Source organism: Podarcis raffonei, chromosome 2 (assembly GCF_027172205.1).
Source record: "Podarcis raffonei isolate rPodRaf1 chromosome 2, rPodRaf1.pri, whole genome shotgun sequence".
NCBI lineage: Eukaryota > Metazoa > Chordata > Lepidosauria > Squamata > Lacertidae > Podarcis > Podarcis raffonei.
The window spans coordinates 117,618,074-117,642,929 of NC_070603.1; the positions used below are offsets into that span (position 1 = coordinate 117,618,074).

The following is a 24,856-nucleotide window of genomic DNA, read 5'->3' on the forward strand; positions in this document are numbered from 1 at the left end:
GCTCTGCATTTTCTTTCCTTTTCCCAGAATTCCCTCTGCAGCTTACTTCTTCCAGAGACATTCACACTTTTAACAGTCCCAATAAATAATCTTTTCCTCACTTTCAATCTTGTTTTCCTTTTGAGATGTCTGATTTGGCAGAGCACAAGACTCTTAGTCCCAGGGTTGTGGGTCTGAGCCCCACGTTGGGCAAATGTTTCCTGCACTGCAGGGGGTGGGACTAGATGACCCTCAGGGTCCCTCACAACTCTGCAATTCTAGGAAACCTTCCTCTCCCCACAAGACCTTATGCAGCTGTGAAAATGCCTACATTATTGGATCAATAGATGACGAAAGAAATGAACAAGGAGGAGGGGACGGCAGAAGACGAGATGGCTGGGCAGTGTTCTCGAAGCTACCAGTATGAGTTTGACAAAACTGGGGGAGGCAGTGGAAGACAGGAGTGCCTGGCGTGCTCTGGTCCATGGGGTCATGAAGAGTTGGACATGACTAAACAACAAAAATGAACCCCTTCACCCATGTCAGGCAGGATAGCTCCTTGCTCTGGAGACCTCAGATGGGAAGAAAATTAAAAAGAAATTGAGCAGGGCGTCATCTTCAAATACCGTCTGGAAATACAGCCTCGCCATCTCCACCCGTTGTCAGAAGTAAACCTTATTGCATTGAGTGGGGCTTCTGCCTAGTTAAATGTGTTTAGGGTTGATGCATTAATGTTCCTTATTCACAGGCCGGATTCTGTCTATCAGGGGCATCAAATGGGGTGTCCTCTAGATAATACTGGACTCCAACTCCCCTCTGACTCATCCAGCATGGCCAGGGGTCAGAGAGGATGGGAGTTGCAGTCCGGCAGCTTCCGGAAGGGGCCCCATGGGCTTTGCTGCCCCATACATTTCGCATGGCACCTTCCCTTTGCTCCTCAGCCCCACCCCAAATATACAGTGCTACCCCACAGTTGCGGAGCAACAAGCTGCAGCCCCCAGAGCGGAGACCAGGCTGGGGCGTGTCCTGTGTCCCGGGGTCGTGCAGCATGCGGCGCAGGTCCCGTGCATCCCAGGGGAGCAGCCACGATGCTACCCTTTCCCTAAAGGGTACCTGGAATGGCACGCCCCCGCACCCCCTTCGTACCCCAGTGCTCCCCCAAGGAGGGTCATTTCGGCAGCAGGTGCATCTGATTTTTCTCCTGGGATACTAAGAGCTAGAATAACACATGCCTGTGGAATTGACCTCTCTGAGAGATTTGGTAGGACTCAAAGACCTGGCAGCCTGCTCTCCTTTCCCTGCGTTTCCCACGGGGTGGTGGCACATGATGGAATAAAGACACACACCCCCACCTGCCTGAGCGCCACCTCCCCTTGCTCCATCCCCTACATGATGTTGGCCTCGTTTGTGTGTCATCATACAAAGTTACATTTAGTAGGGAGACAACATAAAAGTAACATTAAAGAAAGTAACATTAGTACAGAGGTAGTGAACACAATTATAATATCTCACAGTGTCTGGAAAAGGAAGCAATACCGCAGACTATACCGTGGTTTTGAGCATGACGGGGTGCAATGCAGGGGGGCAGACAAGTGGGGAGACTTTATTGATAGCAAATATTTATTCCCTTATTAATACAGAGGAAAAGAAACCTTTATTCAACTCAAAATTCTTATAACACAATCAAAAATCATTCGCTACTGCTTGTGAAAACATTCAGCAACTGCAAAGCCCTGGAGACATTTAAAAAAAATAAAAAAATAAGGAGCACGTGATCACTGAGTCATTTCCAGGAAGGGAAACTCCCCGTGCCTGAAAACTGAGAAAGTGAAACTTAACTCGGATCTTTGGTGCGAGGGAGCCATGGCTGCTGCAGGGGGTCACATCCAGCGTCTCCGTGATGAAGCCACTTGCTCCATCTGCCTGGATTACTTCAAGGATCCAGTGATCATCCCAGAGTGTGGGCACAACTTCTGCCGATCCTGCCTGATCCTGTTCTGGGGGGAATCGGAGGCAGAGGCTTCCTGCCCTCAGTGCAGAGAAAGAGTCCAGAGAAGGAGCCTCGTCTCCAACAGGCAACTGGCTAACGTGGCAGAAATAGCCCAGAATCTCAGCCTTCAAGAGGGAAAGGAGGAAGGAGGGAAAGGAGGAGTCTGCGAGAAGCACCAGGAGCCCCTGAAACTCTTTTGCAAGGAGGATGAAGCCCCCATCTGTCTGGTGTGTGACAGATCCAAGGAGCACAAACACCACGAGGTGATTCCTCTGAAGGAGGCTTTGGAGGAATACAAGGTAGGAGATCCCTGGATCTTGAGGGGGAGAAATAGCTGTGGATTTTTCTTGGGAGGTTTTCTTTTTACTTCTCAGGTCCAAAGTAGGCATGGCATGAATTGGTGGTTGTTTATTATGTAAAAGGCAGCCAAGGGGAAGCCTGAGGGCTCCTGGGATGACTCAGAAGAAGGAGTCACAGTCTTTCTCTCTTCCAGGGGGACAAAGGGATCTCCCTTGATATCCCTGAGTAGCATCTGCAAAGACTAGGTAGAAGTCTGTACAGTGGTGCCCCACAAGACGAATGCCTCGCAAGACGAAAAACTCGCTAGACGAAAGGGTTTTCCGTTTTTTGAGTCCTTCCGCAAGACGAATTTCCCTGTGGGCTTGCTTCGCAAGACGAAACGTCTTGCGAGTTTGTTTCCTTTTTCTTAAAGCCGCTAAGCCGCTAATAGGGTTGCTTCGCAAGACGAAAAAACCGCAAGACGAAGAGACTCGCGGAACGGATTAATTTCGTCTTGCGAGGCACCACTGTAAGCAAGGGGTGACCTAACTGGGTCACTGAGCCCCACAGGGCTGGCACAGAAAAAAGGGAGCTGGTCCAGGGAGCTATGGACCCAAAAAGGTTGAAAACCTCTGGACTTTTATTTCCTCGAAAAAACTACTTTGCTATTATAGCAAGACCAGTGGGCGCAAGAAGCCAGCACACTATTCACCTCCTCTCTGTGTGTCTCAATCAGACCTGAGTTTTTCCTTTTCTCTTTAGGAAGAGATCTGTCGCCACCTGGAGATTCTGAGGAAAGAGAGAGAGGAAATTCTGGCCCATCAAGCAGCCCTGGACAAGGAAAGCAAAGACCTCCTTGTAAGTGCCACTCTTATTACTAGGGAGGGAAGAAGCACTTGAAGAGTCGAGTCAGGACTGAGGAGGGATGGGGAAATCTGCCCATTTCAACTTCTCCCCATTTCTCCTTTTTCCATATCAGTCTGTTCATTAAATTATTATTCTGAAAATGAACCAGATGTTAGGGTGGCTACCTCCTTGTATAAATATTTTGAAATGTACTTTACCCTCATAAATACATTTTTTGTAAACATTACCTGGCTTGTTCAACCTTGAAAAATTCAGAGGTGTGAATTTCAAAAGATTGCTCTGTTTCATTCTCTATATTTTTTTCAGCAGTTGCAAATTAGGCAAGTTCACCTTTGAATGCAGGTAAATTGAGTTTGTTTCCCATTGTTGTTTCTTACCTAAATAGCAGTCAAGGAGAAGCCTGAGAACTTGTGAGATGAGAGGCTGGAAGCAGGTCAATTCAAATCCTGATTTACCATAAATATTACTAAAGTGTTGCCTTTCTAAATGTGTGCTCTCCTTCATCTTTAGGAAACTCAGGCCATTTTGAACCTTTACAGAAAACAAGGGAGCTCTGGGGATGAACTCTGCACTTTGTCCTTCTCCTCCTCTGCCTGCTCTGTTTCTCTTGCCTTCCTACACCTAAATGGCCCTAGCCGAAACTGAGGGGAGTTTTATGTCCCTGGATGTTCTCTGAACAACTGTTAACTCTGGTTATGCCATGCCTCAAAACATGCAGGGAATAGCCATGACTAGAAAAAATGCTCCTTTCTTTAGGCTGTAGCCCTCTGCAAAATAGAAGTCAACAGAAACAGCAATGGAGAGGGTCTCCCCTCAAAATAAAGGTTTGCATCTTTAGCCACTGGAGGTTTCATGTCTATGAAAAATCAGAAGTGTCCTCCCTGTGGAATTCTCATAATTCTCTTCCTGGTGATTTGAAGGCTGAGCACCTTCCACACTCAGACTTCCTCTTTTCTTGCAGAAATTAACAGAAATGGAGAGGCTGAAGGCCATGGAGAAGTTCAGAGAATTGCGCCAGTTCCTGGAAGAACAAGAAAAACGTCTGCTGAATCACGTGGAAGAGGTGGAGAAGGAGATTGCAGGGAGAAGGGATGAGCAGCTGGCCAGACTCTCCAGGAAACTCTCCTCTCTTGAGAGGATCATCCAGGAGATGGAGGAGAAGAGTCAGCAGCCAGCGAGTGAACTCCTGCAGGTAAGATGGTGGCAGGAACAGCCCAAGGCTCCAGGAGAAGGCTGCCTCCAATCCTTTATGTGCCCCTTTCATGTATGCAAGGAGTGCAGGGGCTGAGTTGATGGAGCCTCTCGTGAGGTTTGTAATGGACAGGAAGATCCAAGAGACCTGGGATGCTGAACTCACCTGAATGCAGACTAGAGATTCATCTGTGTTCTTGATGGAACGGGAGCTGATCTTCCGCTCTTTGCTTATGCTTTGTCTCCGAACGCCTTTCAGCTGTGTGGGGCTTCATCTAGGATGCGTTCAGGCCTCCTTCCGACATGAGCCAGTCTCTTGACCAAGCTTCTCTTCCCGTTTCCTGCACAACTTGTGGGTTGATCTCCTTCCCCATGGATACAGATCGGCCCAAAATGGTGCTCAGTCACAGTGACCAAAGAGCAAGACAGAGGGACTCATCCAGACTGCTGCTTGTCCCACCCCTTTCCTCCAGGAAAACCCACTGTTTACTGCAGAATTAGAGCAAACCTCAGCCAGGTTTTCTCTGGATTGACGTTTGCTTTGATGTTGCACCAAGGAACAGGTTTTTCCTGAGGGAAAGCGGCAGGGCAAAGGCAAAACCACTTGGATCTGTGTTTTCTGGGCACAGGAAAAGCAGAAGTGTGGAGGAGCCCAAAGAAACACAGAGCTGTTCTTTTACCCCTTTGGAGGCATTTTATGCTGCAGGTGCTTTTTTTACTTCCAGATGGAAAACAGAATTTGGGGACTTCTATGGAAGACAGTGCCCTGGTAGGATTATCCTTTAGGCTTACTTACATCTGAATTGCACAATGCAAACTGGATTAAAGTTATTAAATTATAATCTAAGACCAGAGATGGTGTGAATCGTCTCTTGAACCCACAAACGTGAAATTTTCCTAAAATGCTGGTGGGTTTTCATAAGGATTTTAAACAATAATGGCAAACTGATGTGGAAATTTGGAGAACTTGATATCGGAACAATTAATAATTTCAGACTGGAAAAATAAAAGCTGTGAGAAACCCAAACTGGCTAATTCCGCCATCCCTACCCCAAACCTTGGCATGTGCCAGGCAGACTGACATCCGAGGGCCAAGGTCTGAGGGGTCTTCCTAGTGTGGCCTGTGGTGTGCAGTGAATTCCCTTCTCTTTTCCCCTCTAGGATGTGAGAAGGACCTTGCAGAGGTAAGTAGATCTGGCTCATTTCCATTAGCATCACTCTTTGAAGCTGAGATGCAAGAACCTCAGACATGGCCCTCCAGGGGATGCAGGGGGGAGACTGTAGGACTCACTCCCTGCAGCACCTCACAGGTAAAAGTAGAGCTGAACTCCTCTGAATTTGTAGCCCCCCAATTCTCCCTCCAAGGTTCAAGGTCAACTGCCTCCTCCCTCCCTCCCCACATCACTTCACACAGGGATGGGGGCTCTTTTCTTTCTCTTGCACTTTCTGTTCATGGACTTTGTGGTAATTTCAAACATCTAGAAGAGAAAGTGCCAAAGATGCTTGGGAAGAGCTTAGGATGTACCAACAGATTTCAGTGTCCAAGTAGCATCTTGTCCAAGTAGCAGCCACCCAACTCTTGGCAGCTTTGGACATCACTCACATCCTCTGGAGAAGCTCAGGGAGGGAGGGGTTGCCGGCATTCCACCTCAGGGGTTTGGTTCTTAAGTCCTGGCACCTTCCCAGAAAGTTGTTAGGGGGCAGCATTTTTGGAAGCCATGGGGGCCCTCCGGTGGTGTCGCTTGGGGTTACATCTTGTCCCTTGTGCTGTTTAGCATCCTTAGGAAGCCACTGACCAGGGCTTGGAGGTGGGTGTCAAGAGATGAAGCTGAATCCTGAAAATTACCTGTTGCGAAATGAATTTCAATTTTGTTCATGATAATAATTAGGGAGACAGTGCCACAATGGGGCCATTCATTGTTTTTCTTTTCACCAGGTATGAGGAAAGAGAGAGTCCAGAGAAGCCACTGGCTTTCCCTCCAGAGCTGAGGCACAGGATCTTGGAATCCAGTGAACTAAATCGCCTTATGGAGAATACAATGAAACAATGGAAAGGTAATGAAAAATGGCTGCCAGGATTTCACACTGGGAATTGTGTTTCTTCAGAACTGAACATGCCAGGCTCTTACTGCATGGAATTGAGTAACCCCAGGATACCTTCCTTCTTGGTGCTCTAGCCTACATTTCCTGTCCCCCAGAATGGCCCATGTATATTGTGATGCTGGATCCTGTAAAGAAAGCCTGAACCAGAGTGTAGAGCAAAGTCAGGATTTTTTCCTCCCATGTGCATCTGTTTACAGTTATACAGAACCTCCTTTTCCTTTTGGTTCCCTGTCTGCACAATCTGAGTTTGTCCTTTTAGAGGTTCTCCTGCTCTGAATGGAGTCAAAGGGCATTAAGAAGCCCCCAGTCCAAGAATGTAGAGCCCAATTTCAGGGACAAAGTAAGCTTGCTCTATGATTGTTGAGTTTTAAATCTTTAGTTATTTTCATAGATTCTTCCTATGATTTTCTTTTTTCTAATTATTTTTTGTATGATTTAATTAATATTTAATAATTGTACTTGAATTTATGGATTTATGGAAGGTTAGTTTTGTATGGAGATTTATCTCAGGTGGAAGAGTGTTGCCCTTACACTTTATATCTTTCTGCTTCCTCAGATGCTCTGTTATACAGAAAACGGATTCAGAAAGGTAAATTTCCAGAGGAGGAACAATTTCACAGGAGGGATGGGGACTGATATTTCATGGGTGTTGAACCATTTGTGCTGCAGACTTTGGGACCCCCATCAATGACCTAACTCTGGGAAACAGTCCTCTAGTAGTGTTTGGGTTCTTTGTCTGTCCCATGAATGAACTGGGAGGGAGGTTGAAGGCTTGGATTGGGGGCAGAGCTTGTCCCTGCGAAGAACCTGCACACCAGGCGTCAGTTCCTTTCCTGCCTATAGACTATTATGCTGGTTTCCCCCTTTATTTTAAGTTCAGATCCCCGTTTCATTTGTGGATTTTGAATGATTTTATTCCGACATTTTCTAGTATGGTTTACCATTTCTGATTTTCCCATGAAATCATGGAATAGCAGAGTTTGAAAGGATCCCAAGGATCATCTAGTCCAACCCCCTGCAATGCAGGAATTACAGCTAAACACGTTAGTTATTTTAATTCCTTAGGCCTAGTGATATTACATTCCCAAGAATAATCTTTTGAAGAATATTTAACATCACTACTTAGGCCTACAGTTGTCGTCTTTGCATGATTTAATCTTTTGCTTGAAATAAGGAAACAACAGATGCTATGATATGGTGATGTTTTGTAAAAAAGATTTATTTTTTGTTTTTAGCTATTGCATTGTAGCCTGTTAAGCCTTTCGTTTTGCTTCCTCAGATGTTCAGTCATTCAGATATCTCCAGAGATTTCACATGGAGACCCCAATTCACAGGAGGGGGGGACTAGAGTTTCATGGGGGTCAAGAGTCTCTTCTGTACAGCTTGAATCTCCCCCTGCTGTTTGTACCACAAAGGCAGAGAGGGTGGACTTGAAGGTGCAGAAGGGGGGGGGGGAGAGAAACTGCCCAGAAGGATTAGTGCATTAGACTCAGATCTAAGGCACCCATCTAAGCTAGCCTAGAGCAGAGAATCGCAACAGAGCAGCATCTTAAGCTAGCCACATCCTGTATAAAACCCTTCTCTTGTGGCTGAACTAAAAGGACACTGGCTCAGCTACAAGATCTTGGAGAAGGAGCCTGGGAGGGGAAGAGTTAACGCCCCCCTGCCCTTAAGGAGAGTCCATATGTACATATTTAACAGTTTAATAAATTGTTCTGTGCACACTTGCGTTCACAAAGATGGGAACATGAGCCCAAATACTTTCATGTGGCAAGTGAGGGAGTAATATGTATTATTATTATTATTCTTTGGTTGTTGAAAGTTAAGAACATTGCTAGTAGCAGTATATCACAGCTTTGAAAGCCTACATAGAGTAGGGGTATTTAAAATGAGTGTCGTCATAGCGATCCATGGTTAAGAGTAGAAGTTGGCAAATGTGTCCTCTTTTTGCTCTTCGAAATACAGCAACTCTACACTTGCCTGCCATGAATGTCTAAGCCCCTGACTGGTAACTTTTTGAGTTATTCCTCCTTTTCCCAGGGAACTAGTCTTATGGTATATATTAAATCCAAAAGAGAAGCATGGAATAAGCAGTCCTTTGTAAAATTGCCCTGCCACCTGCCTCTTCTTCCCTGGCGGCAAGGCCTAAACTTCCAAAATGGTAGAGAGGAAGGAAAGACCAAGTGGGTGAGAGAGATGGAGAGCAGGAATAAACAGGCTCCCCACTTAATGCGATTTATAATTTATTATTATTACTATTATTAGAACAGGGGGGTCCTCATCTCCCAGCCCAACCCAGAGGTCCCCAAAGGCCAATTCCCACAGATATTATCAGAGGAAAGCAGCTTTTCTTCTCTGCTGCCTCCTCCAAGTCTCCTCTCTTTCCCCTTGGATAACACAGAAGAGATGAGTAAAAGGTTTCCTGGGTGGTTTTTCCCCTTAGAAAATGCCTGGGTTGAGAGGAGGGCAGGCACAATACACATCGGATATAAGAAAGTGACGGGAACTGATTTAAAAACCATCAAGGAAGATATTTATTCTGATGAGAGTCTGCAAGGAGGAGTCTCAGTCTAGCATGCGATGCAAAGAAATCCCCTTGATCTGAAAGGGAATCTGGGGTTTTGGGGGGTTTTTTTTATTATTATTATCAGGATGTCCATTTCTGTCACTCAGCTGACTCTGCATATTCTTCTCTTTCCCTCATCTTCTCCCCAACAGCAAATGTCACTCTGGATCCAGACACAGCCCATCCCAAACTCATCCTGTCTGAGGATCAGAAAAGTGTGAGAAGGGGAGACAAACCTCAAGCCCTGCCTGATAATCCTGAGAGATTCAGTGACTGGATTTGTGTGTTGGGACGTGAGGGATTCACAGCAGGCAGACATTTCTGGGAAGTCACTGTGGAAAGTGGGGAATGGTGGGCTTTGGGGGTCGCCAGGAAGTCTGTGAGGAGAAAGGGCAGCTTCTCCTTAAGGCCTGAGGAAGGGATCTGGGCTGTGGGGAAGAGGGGAGAGAAGTACTGTGCCTTCACCTCCCCTTATCCCTCTCTTCTGTCCCTGAGTGAGGAGCCCAGGAGGATCCGGGTGACTCTGGACTATGAAGGGGGACGTGTGTCTTTGTCTGACGCAGACTCAGGAGCCGAACTCTACACGTTCTCAGGAGCCTCGTTCTCTGGAGAGACCCTCCTCCCTTTCTTTCGTCTGTCGGGAAATAAAACCCCCCTCAGTATCTCCTGAGGAGACTAAATCTGCCTCTCAGGCCCAGCAGGAGTTTCTCTCCAGACCAGAGTGACTGACATAAAAACCATTTACCCGCCAAGAGCACATTGGGCAGTTTTCCAAGGGCCCTTTGAGAGGATTCATTCCAGTCAAAATCAGCAGAAATAACCAAACAAAAATGGGTTGCTCTTGCTTTGCATTTTCCTTCCTTTTCCCAGAATTCCCTCTGCAGCTTACTTCTTAGAGAGACAGTCACACTTTTAGGAGTCCTAATAAATTTCCTCACCTTCAATCTTGTTTTCCTTTTGAGATGTCTGATTTGGCAGAGGATGAGACTCTTAATCCCAGGGTTGTGGGTTTGAGCCCCACGTTGGGCAAAGGTTTCCTGCACTGCAGGGGTGGGACTAGATGACCCTCAGGGTCCCTCACAACTCTGTAATTCTAGGAAACCTTCCTCTCCCCACAAGACCTTATGCAGCTGTGAAAATGCATGCATCATTGGATTAACAGAGGAGTATAAAATGAACCCCTTCACCCACGTCATGCAGGATAGCTCCTTGCTCTGGAGACCTAAGACGGGAAGAAAAAGAGAAAAAAATTGAACAGGGCATCATCTTCAAATGCCCTCTGCAAATACAGCCTCGCCATCCCCACACCTTGTCAGAAGTAAACCTTATTGCATTGAGTGGGGCTTCTGCTTAGTTAAATGTATTTTGAGTGGATGCATTAACGTTCCTTATTTACAGGCTGGATTCTGTATATTGGGGGCATCAAATGGGGTGTCCTCTGGATAATGCTGGACTCCAACTCCCCTCTGACCTATCAGCATGGCCAGGCGACAGAGAGGGTGGGAGCTGCAGTCTGGCAGCTTCCGGAAGGGCCTCCATGGGCTGTGCTGCCCCATACATTTCGCAGGACATCGTCCCTGTGTTCCTCATCAGGGCTTAATTTGAACCCTTTTTAAATTAGGCCATGCTGGAAATAGACATACATAGAACTGAGCAAATGCCAATATTGCATGAGGTTGCAGAGCAGAGAGAAAGAGAGAGAACCCAATAAGGGTTATTCCATTGCTATGGCTCAGAGCTGCCTTGGGCTCTTCCGCAATTGTCCCCTAGTAACAGTCACTCTATCACTGTTTCTACCCCAACTGGTCATTACAACTTTAAGAACTAGTACCTGAGCTTGTTCCTTTCCTCCTCCCTCCCCATTCCCCTTTCCTTTTATGTCACCTATTAGCTTGTTTTTCATTGATCTGTGAAACTGCATTCTTATTTCACCACAAACACATGCTTATGTTCAAAGAAAGTGGCTTAGAAGCACATTCATACTAAAACAAGCATTGCTGCAACCAGCAAGATTTCAAACCGTAGTAATGGGTGGAGAAGAGATAAAAACTGCAGCTTAAATTGGAAACGCAGCTTAAATTGTGGCAAGGTGTTGTGAGCAGGTGCTAGCAACATGGGTTCCCAGTGCTAGTGAAATGGCTTATTCCCCCCTCACCCCACTTTTTATCCCCAAAACAGCTCTGTGAGGATGACTGGTATCAGGAACAGCAACTGGTCTAGGGGACTCTGAATCCCTAAAGCTAGAAAGGGACTTGAACCCAGCTCTCCCCAAGCCCGAGTTTCTAGGCACCTGGTTGTCTCCCCCCTCTCTGCTGTCAAGGAGGGCCGGTTGAAAAGTTATGCATTTACCTGCTTGCGCATATTGTTGTTGTTTATTCATTTAGTCATTTCCGACTCTTCGTGACCCCATGGACCAGAGCACGCCAGGCACTCCTGTCTTCCACTGCCTCCCGCAGTTTGGTCAAACTCATGCTGGTAGCTTCGAGAACACTGTCCAACCATCTCTCCCTCTGTCGTCCCCTTCTCCTTGTCCCCTCCATCTTTGCCAACATCAGGGTCTTTTCCAGAGAGTCTTCTCTTCTCATGAGGTGGCCAAAGTATTGGAGCCTCAGCTTCACGATCTGTCCTTCCAGTGAGCACTCGGGGCTGATTTCCTTCATGGTTAATGGTTGTAACCATGGGGTAAAGGGCTGATTCACAGCAAGAATAAGAATAAGTGGGGAGCTTTATCCTCCAAGTTGCACTCCAAGTTTCATTTCTTAAAATGATAAGCAACTGGGAGCTGCTTCTCTAGCCTAGTGGAGCAAGCAGTTTGCATTCTTTTCTTCGTTTTATCTGCTGAAATCACAAAGGCCTCATTTTCTGGTGTTCTCTGAAGTTGCATGGATGGTCGGAGATTCTCCCAGTGTGGTGTAGTGGTTAAGAGCGGTAGTCTCGTAATCTGGGGAACCGGGTTCGCGTCTCCGCTCCTCCACATGCAGCTGCTGGGTGACCCTGGGCCAGTCACACTTCTTTGACGTCTCTCAGCCCCACTCACCTCACAGAGTGTTTGTTGTGGGGGAGGAAGGGAAAGGAGAATGTTAGCCGCTTTGAGACTCTTCTTCTTCTTCCCACCATCGGGGCATTTGCATGGCTCTATTGTGTTATTGCTCTATTGCCATCTGAAGGGGCCCTCTTGCCCAAGAAGCAACAGTGATGTCTTGGGGACCCTCCAAGTGTCCATATTTTCCAGGGACAGACCTGGATTTACTTAAGCCGTCCCAGTTTTGGATTTGATCCCAGAATGTTCCGCTTTCCCCTGGGACGTCCCTCTTTTTGTCAGAGGAATGTTGGAGGGTACGGAGTTATGTGACCCCGGAGCCAAGGTGATAAGTAACTATACAACCTTTAGAAGACATCTGAAGGCAGCTCTGTATAGGGAAGTTTTTTTGATGCTTAATGTTTTATTATGTTTTATATATGTTAGAAGCTGCTCAAAGTGGCTGGGACATCACAGTCAGATGGGTAGGGTATGAAGAAGAAGAAGAAGAATCGGACACCACTATTTTCATCAGAGAAATGTTGGAGGATAAGCCACCCCCTCGGGCCCAGCCAGGTGTCCCTGTTTTTCTGTTGAGGGGGCTCAGAACTTACAGGGTGAAGAGTTCTGAGTGATGACGCCTCACATTCTGAGGGCGGGCAGAGAACACGGAAGGGGCGTGGATTTCTCCGTGTGCTTTCAGTCTGCGTGTTAAGCTCCATGGAGAAAGGAGCAACATGAGTTGCGTCTCACCGGGAAGATTTACGATGTGTTGATTTGCTAAGGAATAAAGACTTTAAGATAAGGAGAGCTGCGTGTCAGCCTGAGTTATTGCCACCACACGACAGAATGTTCCTGCTTCTACTTCCACTGTGTTTTACGCTCTGCTGGAGTCAAAGGTTCCAGGGGGGAAGACCAGAGCTGCGCAGAGAAGTGTGCCGGACCCCCCGGTTGAACTTGACCCCCCGAATAGGTTATGGGGATCAGCAATAAAGATAAGCAACGTTCGTGCGTGTGAGGAGGCCAGCTGATGAGACGCTGGGAAAGAGAAACTGCAGGCAGAGAGGCCAGCAGCCAAAGGCCAGCTGAGGAGTAGCTGGAGCCAGCCGGGGGGAGCTCGCTGGGAAGGATCTGCCGGACCGGGAGGTGCTACTGTATCGTGAGTAAGCTGGGCCCCCGGGGAGAGATGGCAGACAGCCAGGAGTCGTCAATCCCTTTTGATAAGGTGGACGGGAGCAAGCCCTGGGCCGGGAGAAGGCAGGCACTGAAGAAAGCAGTGGGAGCCAGGCCCAGAGAGGGGGCTGAGAATTGCTCTGAGGAAGCACCAAGAAGCCCAGAGGGGGCTGGAGGTCCAAGAGGGGCTGAGGAATGCCCAGAAGGCCCAGAGGGGGCTGGGACTGTGTTGGAGGGCTGCCGGAATGCCCCTACGTATGAGCTGCATGCTGGAAAGCTGCTGGAAGCTGGGAAGAGGAAAGCAGTGGCTAGCTGTTCCTCTGGAGGCTGTGCACCCAAGTTTGGGGGTGCAGGCCAGAAAGGCCAGTCCAAGGGTCTTGAGAGTGCCCAGGCTGTTTGGCAGGAGCTGAGAGGGGTTTGCAGAGAAACCACAGCAGAAGCCAAAAGCCATTTTCCCAACGGCAGAAAAGCCTCGAGGAGGATTGCTGCTGGAGAGGTTGGGAGGGCAGAGAAGACCAAAGGCACTAGGCGATGTTTTGTTTGTGCCTCGGCTGAACACCTGCGACGCAACTGCCCACAGAGAGCGAGAGAGCCAAGGCAGGATGCGCCCAAGGTCGTTTCCCATGGGAACCAGCCCGGGAGAAGAGGCCAGCGTGGAAAATCCCAGGGTCGGCCGGAAGGGGAGGACAGCGTTTTTCAACTGTCTGCTTCGATGGCGGTTTTGGACAACACCACCTGCAGCGAAAGCTCCAAGGTCGGGAGGAGCAGGAAATCGGTTGCTAAAGCAACAAAGAAGGACAACTCCAGAGGGGGGAGGGTCCTACGTTGGGTTGTTGACTCAGCTGCGAATGCCCATTTGGTAACAGCGCCACCTGATGGACAAATGTGGAACTGCAAAGCTGTTTCAACTGAGAAAACTGTTAGATTTGCTACAGGTGCACAGGGCCGTGTAACCCATATTTCTAACTTGTTTGTTTCTTTTTTACAGGCTGAATTGAAGGTTTATGTTCTCCCTGAGATAAAGCATTGCTTGCTGTCTGTACCTTCTCTTTTACAGGAGGGATATTCTGTGAGTTTTGAAAAAAATGTTTGTACAATTTCCAGAGGTGGAGAGCAACTGGTACGTGTTGAAAGAAATCAGAACAACCTCTTTGTTCTGGAATCACCTCTCGAGGGTGAGGGGAAAGCCACTGACCAAACTCATGTGTCGTGTGCTTGCGTGTGGCACAAGAGGATGTCACATGGGTCCTGTGAGGACGTCCAGATGTTATCAGAGTGCACCAAAGGTTGCAAGGTAAAAGAATGTGGTAAACCTTTGAAGTGCAAGGCTTGCAGGAAAGCCAGAAACAAGGGGTTTAATGATCCCAGAGTGGAGAGGGTCACCACAAAGCCTTTTGAGCTTGTGCATGCAGACCTTTTAGGTATGCCACAGCCAAGTCTGGGCAAGGCCAAGTGGCTGATGGTGCTGACAGATGATTTTACGCAGAACTCATGGGCGTTCACGCTGAAAGCTAAGGAGGAAGCAGCGCAACTGATCAAAGATTGGGTTGCAGAGGTGGAACAGAGGTTCTCCACCAAGGTGCAAGGTTTCCAGTTTGACCGTGGTTCAGAGGTCACTGGGTCTGCTCTAAAGGGTTTCTTTCGCCAGAGGGGGATACGTCACAAGGTGACTTCTCCTCAGGAGAGTGGCGTGGCAGAGCTGAGGAGTAGAGCCCTGGTTCGAGCATCCGAAATTCTACTGGATGACTCTGGTTTGCCTCACAGTTTTTGGGGGGAGGCGGTAAAAACGGCCAATTTTACGATGAACAGGTGCTACAATTCAGTGGTAGGTGACACCCCGTATTTCCTGCTTCATTGACAGAAGCCGCTTGTGCATTTCTTTCGCACTTTTGGTTGCAGGGCCATGGTGCCTGTACCAAAGTGGTTGCAGCAAGAAGGTGGTCCAAAGTACCAGGAAATGATCTTCTGTGGGTATGAACCCGCGACCAAGGGGTGGAGATTCGCATACCCAGAAGGTGATCAGACCAAGCTTCTGGTCAGTAAACAGGCTGAGTTCTTTGAGCAGGATGGCTGGGCAAGGCGCAAAGTGCGCTCTGACGTTCACTCAGATTGTCTGTCTGACGCTGAGGAGGAAAGAGAGCCAGAGCCTGAACCTGCTGGTGGAGACCAGGTCCCTGAACAGAGTAGGGCGTCTCCACAGGTTGTTAAGGGAGTGTCCAAGAGTGAGCCCTCATCTCCTGTGCGCATAATGGAGAAAGCTCACAGACGTGTCAAGTCAGAGGGGGAGTCTTCTGATGAGGAAGACGCACATGCTGGCCCCAGTGGGTCAGGAGGAGCACCCCAGTTTGTGCCCAGGCGGTCTTCAAGGGCTACAAAGGGAATTCCACCTGAGAGGTTTCAGGTCACAAATGCGTGGGTTGGTTTCGCACAGTGCGAACCTGAGGTTTGTGAGGTTCAACAGGTGCCTAACAACGATGCCAGGAAGGGGCGGAAGGCAATGGGGAAGGTGTTGAACACTCAGAAGCCCCCTCAGAACGTGATTCGAGAGAGAGTGTTGAGGGGGCTCAGAACTTACAGGGTGAAGAGTTCTGAGTGATGACGCCTCACATTCTGAGGGCGGGCAGAGAACACGGAAGGGGCGTGGATTTCTCCGTGTGCTTTCAGTCTGCGTGTTAAGCTCCATGGAGAAAGGAGCAACATGAGTTGCGTCTCACCGGGAAGATTTACGATGTGTTGATTTGCTAAGGAATAAAGACTTTAAGATAAGGAGAGCTGCGTGTCAGCCTGAGTTATTGCCACCACACGACAGAATGTTCCTGCTTCTACTTCCACTGTGTTTTACGCTCTGCTGGAGTCAAAGGTTCCAGGGGGGAAGACCAGAGCTGCGCAGAGAAGTGTGCCGGACCCCCCGGTTGAACTTGACCCCCCGAATATTTTCATCAGCCAAGGGGGCAAGGGCTCAGAGATATAAGCTATTTGGAAAGCTCAGTTGGCAGAGCATGAGATTCTTAAATCCCAGGGTCATGGGTTTCAACCTCGTTGCCTTGATGATCTTCGTGGTCCCTTCCAACTTTACAATTCTATGATTCTCTCTTCTTCTTTTTTACAAGTTCTGCTTCACAATGTAGAGCCATCGATGCAGTGTACTAGATTAAAAGTGAGATGAGATTCAAGTTCTAAACCCAAAGCCATTCCTACACACCCCAAAACAATGAAAGCATTTCTACAGATGTACAACTGATATTTTATAAAACGACTGGGCCAAAGACCTCAGGGAAAACCACGTTTAACAAGTGGCGCCTAAAATTCATGAGCCCTGAGCACATGTTTAATATCAGCTGGGAATTAAAACAGTTAAAGCCATTGTTCGAATGCCTGATTATCATCTTCCAAACCAATAATAATAATAATAATAATAATAATAATAATAATAATATATTGTTTATACCCCGCCCATCTGGCTGGGTTTCCAAACTACTCTATTCCAAACTTAAAAATGGAAAGCGTAACGCTGGTGGTCAACGAAAGAGGTTTAAAGACTCTCTCAAGGCAAATCTTTAAAAAGGTAGTATAATAATATAGTATAAACACTGACAACTGGGAAACCCTGGCCTGTGAGCGCTCCAATTGGAGAACAGCTTTTATCAAAGGTGTCATGGGCTTTGAAGACGCTCGAACTCAGAACGAAAGGGAGAAACACGCTAAGAGGAAGGCACATTTGATAGAAAAAGGGACACGACAGGGGTGCCCAATCTCCCCACTGCTTTTTATATCGGTCCTGGAGGTCCTGCTAAACATGATTAGAAGGGACCGGTTGTTAAAGGTATACAGGTCGGAGCCAAACAATACAAACTGAGAGCATTTGCAGATGACTTAGTATTGACGTTACAGGAGCCAGAATCTAGTACCAAAAGGGTTTTAGAATTAATTCAAGAATTTGGTCAAGTGGCAGGTTTTAAATTGAACAAGTTAAAAACCAAGGTTCTAGAGAAAAATTTAACACCGATTGAAAGAGATAGGTTTCAGAACGAGACAGGATTGACCGTGGTGAAGAAAGTGAAATACTTGGGGATTAATATGACAGCCAAAAATGGGAACTTATTTAAAGATAATTATGAAAAATGTTGGACGGAAGTGAAAAGAGATTTAGAAATCTGGTCAAATTTGAAGCTTTCACTGTTGGGCCGCATTGCTGTGATAAAAATGAATGTATTGCCGAGAATGTTGTTTTTATTTCAGACATTGCAAATTGTGGACAAGATGGACTGTTTTAAGAAGTGGCAGAGAGACATTTCTAGATTTGTCTGGCAGGGCAAGAAGCCCAGAATAAAATTTAAGATACTAACAGATGCAAAGGAAAGGGGTGGATTTGCCCTGCCAGACCTTAAACTTTACTATGAATCAGCAGCTTTTTGCTGGTTGAAAGAATGGCTACTTCTTGAAAACACAGACATTTTGGATTTAGAAGGTTTTAACAATGTATTTGGATGGCATGCATATTTATGGTATGATAAGGTCAAAGCACATAAAGCATTTAAAAACCATATTGTCAGGAAAGCATTGTTTAATGTTTGGATAAGATATAAAGACTTGTTGGAAAATAAAACCCCAAGGTGGCTGTCACCAATGGAAGCAAAAGCTCTGAAAAGGCTCAATATGGAGGCCAAATGGCCGACATATTGGGAAATTTTGGAACAAGAAGGAGACAAATTGAAATTGCAGAGTTTCGAAAAATTAAAAAACAAAGTGAGAGATTGGCTTCATTACTATCAGATAATGGAGGTATATAATTTGGATAAGAAAATTGGCTTCCAGGTGGAAAAGTCAAAATTAGAAACAGAACTGTTAGAACCTAAAACTAAGAATCTGTCAAGAATGTACAACTTGCTGTTGAAATGGAATACTCAGGATGAAACGGTGAAATCTGTTATGATTAAATGGGCACAAGATGTTGGACATAATATTATGTTTGCTGAGTGGGAACAGTTATGGACCACAGGTATGAAGTTTACGGCATGTAATGCCTTAAGAGAGAATATTATGAAAATGATATACAGGTGGTACATGACCCCAGTCAAGCTTGCAAAAATCTATCATTTGCCGGACAATAAATGTTGGAAATGCAAGGAAACTGAAGGTACATTCTTTCACCTTTGGTGGACGTGCCCTAGGATTAAGGCTTTCTGGGAAATGATATATAATGAATTGAAAAAGGTATTTAAATATACCTTTCTGAAGAAACCAGAGGCCTTTCTTCTGGGCATAGTCGGCCAATTGGTGCCAAAGAAGGATAGAACTTTTTTCATGTATGCTACAACAGCAGCAAGAATACTCATTGCAAAATATTGGAAGACACAAGATTTACCCACTCTGGAAGAATGGCAGATGAAGGTGATTGACTACATGGAATTGGCGGAAATGACTGGCAGAATCCGAGACCAGGGAGAAGAGTCGGTGAAAGAAGATTGGAAGAAATTTAAAGACTATTTACAGAAATATTGTAAAATTAATGAATGTTAGAAGGATGCTGGATAGAAAATAAGTGGTTTCCAGCTGTAATGCTTTAAGAGATATGAAAAAAAGGTTTCCAAATGGGTAAAAGTTTAATGGTAAGGATTTGCTGAACTGGAATACAAAAAAGGGAGGTATGAGGAGGTCTGGGGAAATAAGCGTAAGGAAGATATGTTATGAAAATTAATGTGTTTTTAACTTTTTATTTTGTATGTTTCTTTTTATTTTTATTTTTTTTTTGTTATACCTTAAAAACTTTAATAAATATCTAAAAAAAAAAAAAAAGAGGAAGGCACATTTGACACACCCTCACTGTGATCAACTCCCAGCCAGAAACCTATGTTCCCACTGTGGAAGGACATATGGATCCAGAATTGGCCTCCACAGTCACTTATGGACCCACTGTTAAGACTGTGCTCATTACTCAGTTACGAGTGATTGCCAGAGATGAAGATGATGAAGAAGAAGAGACTAGACCATGAAGCAAGGATGCTACAAGCCTTCAAACTGCATGGGAATCAGAATTTGGCCACCCACACAAATGGGAGGGAATCCGGACCACTCCCTGCCCCTTAAAAGCACCTCTGCTCACTTACAAGATGTCTCCTTCAAGGTCATGTTCTGCGGGCACCAGACACTAGTCAGGTTGGCAAAAATCAATCCCTTCCTTTCCCATTTATGTTGGAAGAGTTGTGGAAAACTTGTTTCATTTATTCCTGTTTGCTGGGAATGCCTACATGTTAAAAACTTTTGCAATATTCTCCATTATATCTGCAGTTACAAGCCAACCCCTCTCTCCAAATCCTGTCTTAGCCCTATTATCTAGGCCTGTCATACGTCCAGGTTATCCCAGAGATATCCAGGAATCGGACTGCAAAAACAGTGTCCGGGGGATTTTTGCTGAATCGGCAAAATGTCCAGGAAAACCAGGGTATATGAAAAGTAGGTTGTGCTGGTTTTTTAAAATAGAAAACAGAGCTTTAAAAAGCCCCAAAACTTAATTTGGGGGAGGGGGATGTTGCAAAAAAAGCTCTACTCTGTCCCTATATTATCTTTAGACGTAGACTTGGGTTCTGCCTTGCACCACAGAGAACTAGTAGACTTCTTACAGACTGTAGCACAATTAGCAATAGCTCAGCAGTGGAAGAACTAGACTGAAAATAATATCTGGGATATAGCAATGTCTAAACGTCTCACCAGATATAGGAGGGCAATTAAATTCCAAACAGAAAGTAACACTTTCCAAGAAATTAAAGTTGAAGAAACACTTTCTTTAACTTTGTTGTTGACCAAAATCAAAACCTTGTTATGCCAACCGCCCAATAGTCTCAGCAGAGAGATTACATTAAATAGTATGTTTGAGCATTGAATGTGTAAGTTTATGTCTAAAGTCAATGGACAGAACCAACACCATTAGATGTATTGCTGGATAAGTGTTTAATGGTTCTAGTATTTCTTAAAAAATCAGTTTAAAAATGTTTAAAAAAACAACTACCAGGAAAGGGTGTGAGTGGCTAATGACCAGAGGAGGGGATGTTTTGTTGCCCAGGTTTCACCACAGCAAAGGCCACATCCTCTGAAAATATGCAGAAGACCTTAAGAAACAAGAAACAAGTTCATCAGGATTGGGGGTGCAAACTTTGAAGATCAGCTGACACTGAACCCCATCAGGTGTTTTTGGGACATCGGTGTGGCTTGTCACCCGTGTGCATCTTCCTACAGTGCTTCACGAGGTTGGCTTTCTGGGTTAACCTTTTCTTGCAGCCCAAACAATCATAAAGCTTCTCCCTGGTGTGGATCCTTTGGTGGCGAGAGAGGTCCGAAGCGAGCTGGAACCTCTTCCCGCACTCGCAGCACTTGTACGGCTTCTCGCCCATGTGGATTCTCTCATGGCGGCTGCAGTCCGAGTGGTGCTGAACCTCTTCCCTCAGACGGAGCACTCAAAGGGCTTCTCCCAGTGTGGGTCCTCTGGTGCTGGATGAGATGGGAGCTGTAAACAAAGCTCTTGCCGCACGCCAAACATTTGTGTGGGTTTTCACTCGAGTACAGTCCCTTATCTTTATCAAGGTCTGCACTCGGCCAGAAATTCTTCCCGCTGGCGCTGTGTGCCTCTTAACAGGGTGGGTTCTCTGGCGGGCAGCAGTTTTCTTTAGGTGCTTCTCACCACCTGCCCCAGGAACGGATCCATCCTCTCTCTCCCCTGGCGGCTTTGCTTTGGATGCTCCAGTCTGTGCTGACCCTACAGAGCATTTCTCACTTGGAACTCCAGGAAACATCTTCCCGCTCACTGAGGAGCTCTCAAAAGGATCTCCAAGGGAGCGTTCCCCGCCAATCAGGCTGGGTTTCCCCAGCCACTCTGGGCGGCTCCCAACAGAATATTAGTATTAATAATAAAAAAGCAGTAAAACGTCAAGCATTTAAAACATCCTTTTATAGGGCTGCCTTCAGATGTCTTCTAAAAGTCAGTTGTTTACGTATTTCTTTGACATCTGATGGGAGGGCGTTCCACGGGGTGGTGGCACATGTCGGAATAAAGACACCTTTATTCCGTCCCGTCTTTGCTGGCTCCGGGAATGGATAATATTGAAAAATGCAGATTTACTAGATTTGGAAGGACATGGCAACAGATTTGGATGGCACGCATATTTATGGTATGAGAAGCTAAGGTGGAAAGGTGTTCAGAATCATCTAATAAGAAAATCAATCTTTATGGTATGGGAAAAATACAAAAACTTCTTAGAGCAAAAAAACACCCTGGTGGCTTTCCCCTTTAGAAGCAACACCTTTGAAAAAGTGAAAATGAGAACCAATTGGCCGATGTATAGAGAGCTGTTAACCAAAGTAGAATATCAGGTTAAACCAAAAGACTTTGATGAGATAAGGCATTTATTAAAGGACTGGTTACAGTTTCACCAACTAAATGATATATTGAAGATAGGTTAAAGGAAAGGTTTTAGTTGTGAAATACTTGCCTCTGAGTAAACATGCTTGAATCGTATCCAATGGGCTCTGGTAGAGTTGAGTATGAAAAAAAAGTGCTGCAGTCTCCCCAGTGGGGCTGACCCCTTGTAAACACACTTAGGATTGCAGCCTGAAATGTTTCTGAGTAGACCTAGTTAGGGCTGAAGCCCTAGACCAGCTGTGGGGAACCTTCGACCCTCAGATGTTGCTGAACTACAAATCCCATCATCCTTGGCCATCGGCCACGCTTGCTGGGGCTGATGGGAGATGTGGCTCAGCCCCACCTGGAGGACCATAGATTATCTCCTCTGAAATACTATTCCTTACCCAGAGAGCCCACAATGCGGCAGTTCTCCTCTTTGACTTGCCAGAACATCGTCCTCTGGCCTGGCTGTGTCAGGGGTGCCTTCTCCTTGCCAAAAGGCCCCTCCTTCTCCTTGGCGCTCGCTGGGCCCTGAAACAGCCAAACATCCCCCACTCAGGTTCTGCCATCCTAGAAAATGCCATTTAAAGATGGATGCCCAAGACCCCACACACACTCCCACTCCCGATTTCGCAATGCCAAGCCGTGTAAAATCACAGCCCCCAGTCCCATCCCTAAGCATCTACTGAGAGGCAGTGTGGTGTAGTGGTTAGAGCTTGAGTGTGGGACCAGGACCTGGGAGGCCAGGGTTCAAATCCCCACTCGGGCATGAAGCTCACTGGTGACCTTGAGCCAGTCCCAGGCTCTGTCTAGCCCACCTCACAGGAAATTATTTTATAATTTCCACCCTTTTTCATTGTACGGAATACTATGTGTACTGCTTAGAGACAATGGCAATCAAGTGGTATAGAAATGGTTGAGACAAATTAAACGGGGCTGGGAAGTTGCTCAGTGATGGGGCATATGCGCTCTGCATGTGCTCAGGTGTGCTCAGGTCCTTAGATTGGCGTTACATTCGCCCTGCTCAAGGCCTCCCTCTAACCTTGACTTCCCTCAGGATAACCTTCACTTACCTCAGTCAGCCCAGCTTCAGCCATTTCCAGTTCCTCAGGAGGAAGCAAGGAACAGGGGTGAATTGGGAGCGTCGTTCCGTTGGCTGTGAGGGACAGAAGAGAGGAAGACGACTGGCTCAGGGACAGGGCACAAGCATTGCAGGAAGATCCCGCTCTCCATCCCTGGCACCTCCAGTTAGAAAGCAGTCAAGTAGCAGACAATGGCAAAAGTCCTCGGCTGCAAGACCCCCTGAGAGATGCCCTCAGTCAAGACTGGGTGTTGGCCAGGTCCTTTGCGGACATATTTTCTGGGTTCTGGGGTGCTCCAAGCAGGAGCAGATACACATCTTGGGTGGCATTCAGTGAAACGTATGCCAACTCGAGGTTTAGGATTAGCACAAGGAGACTTTGCCCCCTTCCTCCCCTTCCTGCACACCCAGATCTGCTAGGGAAGGTCAGGGGGAAACCCAGAACAGCTTCAGGCAGGGGGAGCCACAGATTCTTCACTGAGTTCCTGAATTCACTGAGTTCCTGAGTCATTTCCAGGAAAGGAAACACCCAGTGACTAAAAACTGAAAAAATGAAACTTAACTCAGGTTTTTGGCTAGGGCTTTTCCACCCTTCCTCTTGGCCCCACTGCTCTGCCACTTAACTGGGTCAAAAGGCAATTCAGGTTTGCTACTACTTGTCAGTTATCTTCTCTGAAGTAGCCAGAGCCCACGTGTGCTTATTACTACTGTTTCCTGGCGTTATCGACATTGCATGGCGCAGGAGCATTTTGCACCTCTGTAGTAGAAGTGAATTTTTAAGGGGATTAAAAGGCATTTTTTAAAGTTTCTTCTGAAGCAGAATAAGAATCTTATCTTTTTTATATAATAGCACAGGTCCGATTCTGAGTTGCCATGGAAAAGTCACCTTCCCCCTTGTCTCTGCAGATGCTACTCTGAACCATTGAGTCCTTTGCCATTTGGGATGGGAGGAGATCCTCAGCCCCCCCGGCTGAAACCTGATTGCACAGGCCCCACACCACCCCCAGAATAAGCGTGCTCCCCACCAGTAGGTGCTTTCACCCCCCCACTCCTAAATCTACTTCCAACAGTTACTTGGGGGGAGGATCCTGCACCATCTGGTCAATTCCTGGCCACTGCCCCCCCTGTAACTGATCCCTTTCTGCTCTCTGTTTTGCAGGGCATTGAGGAGGGATCCTGCTAGCCAAAGGAGACATGTACTTAGTTGTGTATGTGCAGTTTACATTTGTAGTGTTCTAAATATGTACAAAGCAACCTGGCTGGGGGATGTGGATGAGGTTAACCCTTTCACTCTCTTCCATGGTATCCGTTCAAATCTCTGAAGCTGCTGTGAGTATTTCAAGGGAAGGGTTTGATTGGTCTTTGGTTGTGGGACTTGGCAGCGAGGCCCCTTAGGGCCTCGAGTGGCGGTTTTTAGGCCTAGGCAAGGTAGCCTTTAGTCTAACATCAAGTCAGGGGAGATGCATTCATGCTCCCTCCCCATGCGGCGGCGCTTGCAGGGCCCGTTAAAGGGCAAAAACTGGGAGTCCCTGGTCGGTGGAAACAGTGGCGTAGCGTGGGTTGTCAGCACCCGGGGCAAGGCAAGTAATTTGTGCCCCCTAACCCGTGGATTTGTGCCCCCTAACCCGTGGATTTGCGCACCCTAACCCTAACCCCCAGATGTTGCGCCTGGTGCGGCCGGCCCCCCTGCCCCCCCACGCTACGCCACTGGGTGGAAAGGCATGCTGGGTAAGTTTGCACTTTGCAGTCCCCTCTCACTGGGCCTCATCTGCCTGCATATCCTCAGCCAGGCGGGCTGAGAGGGTTACCTGCCAAGGCCTGTGCCAAGTTTCCCACTTCTGAAGTTCAATAAAGTTGTGGCCAATTTGAACCCATACTCTGGTCTCTTGTCTCATCATTTGAGATAATGGGGTAGTTACCACAGACAGGGTTTAGCCCGTGGGCCTGCAAAAAACAACCACCAATTAATGCTATGCCTACTTTGGACCTGAGAATTAAAAAGAAAACCTCCCAGTACAGCCTGCACCACAAAAATCATGGATCCACGGCTTCCTTGCGACACTGTGGCCGAAAAACATGGTTGTCCACTACAGTGTGGTGTAGTGGTTAAAAGCAGTGGACTTGTAATCTGGTGAACCGGGTTCGCTTCCCCGCTCCTCCACATGCAGCTGCTGGGTGAGCTTGGGCAAGTCACACTTCTCTGACGTCTCTCA

General features: G+C 46.9%; 1 protein-coding gene across 3 annotated transcripts; it reads left to right on the forward strand.

Annotated features, from left to right (window-relative positions):
- The first annotated feature begins 1,765 nt into the window (after positions 1-1,765).
- LOC128409263 (zinc finger protein RFP-like) lies at positions 1,766-9,919 on the forward strand. Of its 3 annotated transcripts, none has more exons than XM_053379598.1 (7): positions 1,766-2,232; positions 3,011-3,106; positions 4,077-4,307; positions 5,468-5,490; positions 6,243-6,361; positions 6,966-6,998; positions 9,128-9,919. In XM_053379598.1, the coding sequence occupies exons 1-7, from the start codon at positions 1,843-1,845 to the stop codon at positions 9,643-9,645; spliced, it is 1,410 nt and encodes a 469-aa protein (XP_053235573.1). In that variant the 5' UTR covers positions 1,766-1,842; the 3' UTR covers positions 9,646-9,919. The 3 variants fall into 3 exon arrangements, with proteins under 3 accessions (XP_053235573.1, XP_053235571.1, XP_053235572.1); XM_053379596.1 differs by having other exon boundaries at positions 1,770-2,268; XM_053379597.1 differs by lacking the exon at positions 6,966-6,998 and having other exon boundaries at positions 1,771-2,268.
- Positions 9,920-24,856: the final 14,937 nt, after the last annotated feature.

Coding starts and splice junctions, on each gene's coding strand:
- LOC128409263 (XM_053379596.1), top strand. CDS start 1,843: ATGGCTGCTGCAGGGGGTCACATCCAGCGTCTCCGTGATGAAGCCACT. Junction 2,269..3,010: donor AGGCTTTGGAGGAATACAAG/GTAGGAGATCCC, acceptor TTTTCTCTTTAG/GAAGAGATCTGTCGCCACCT. Junction 4,308..5,467: donor CAGCGAGTGAACTCCTGCAG/GTAAGATGGTGG, acceptor TTTCCCCTCTAG/GATGTGAGAAGGACCTTGCA.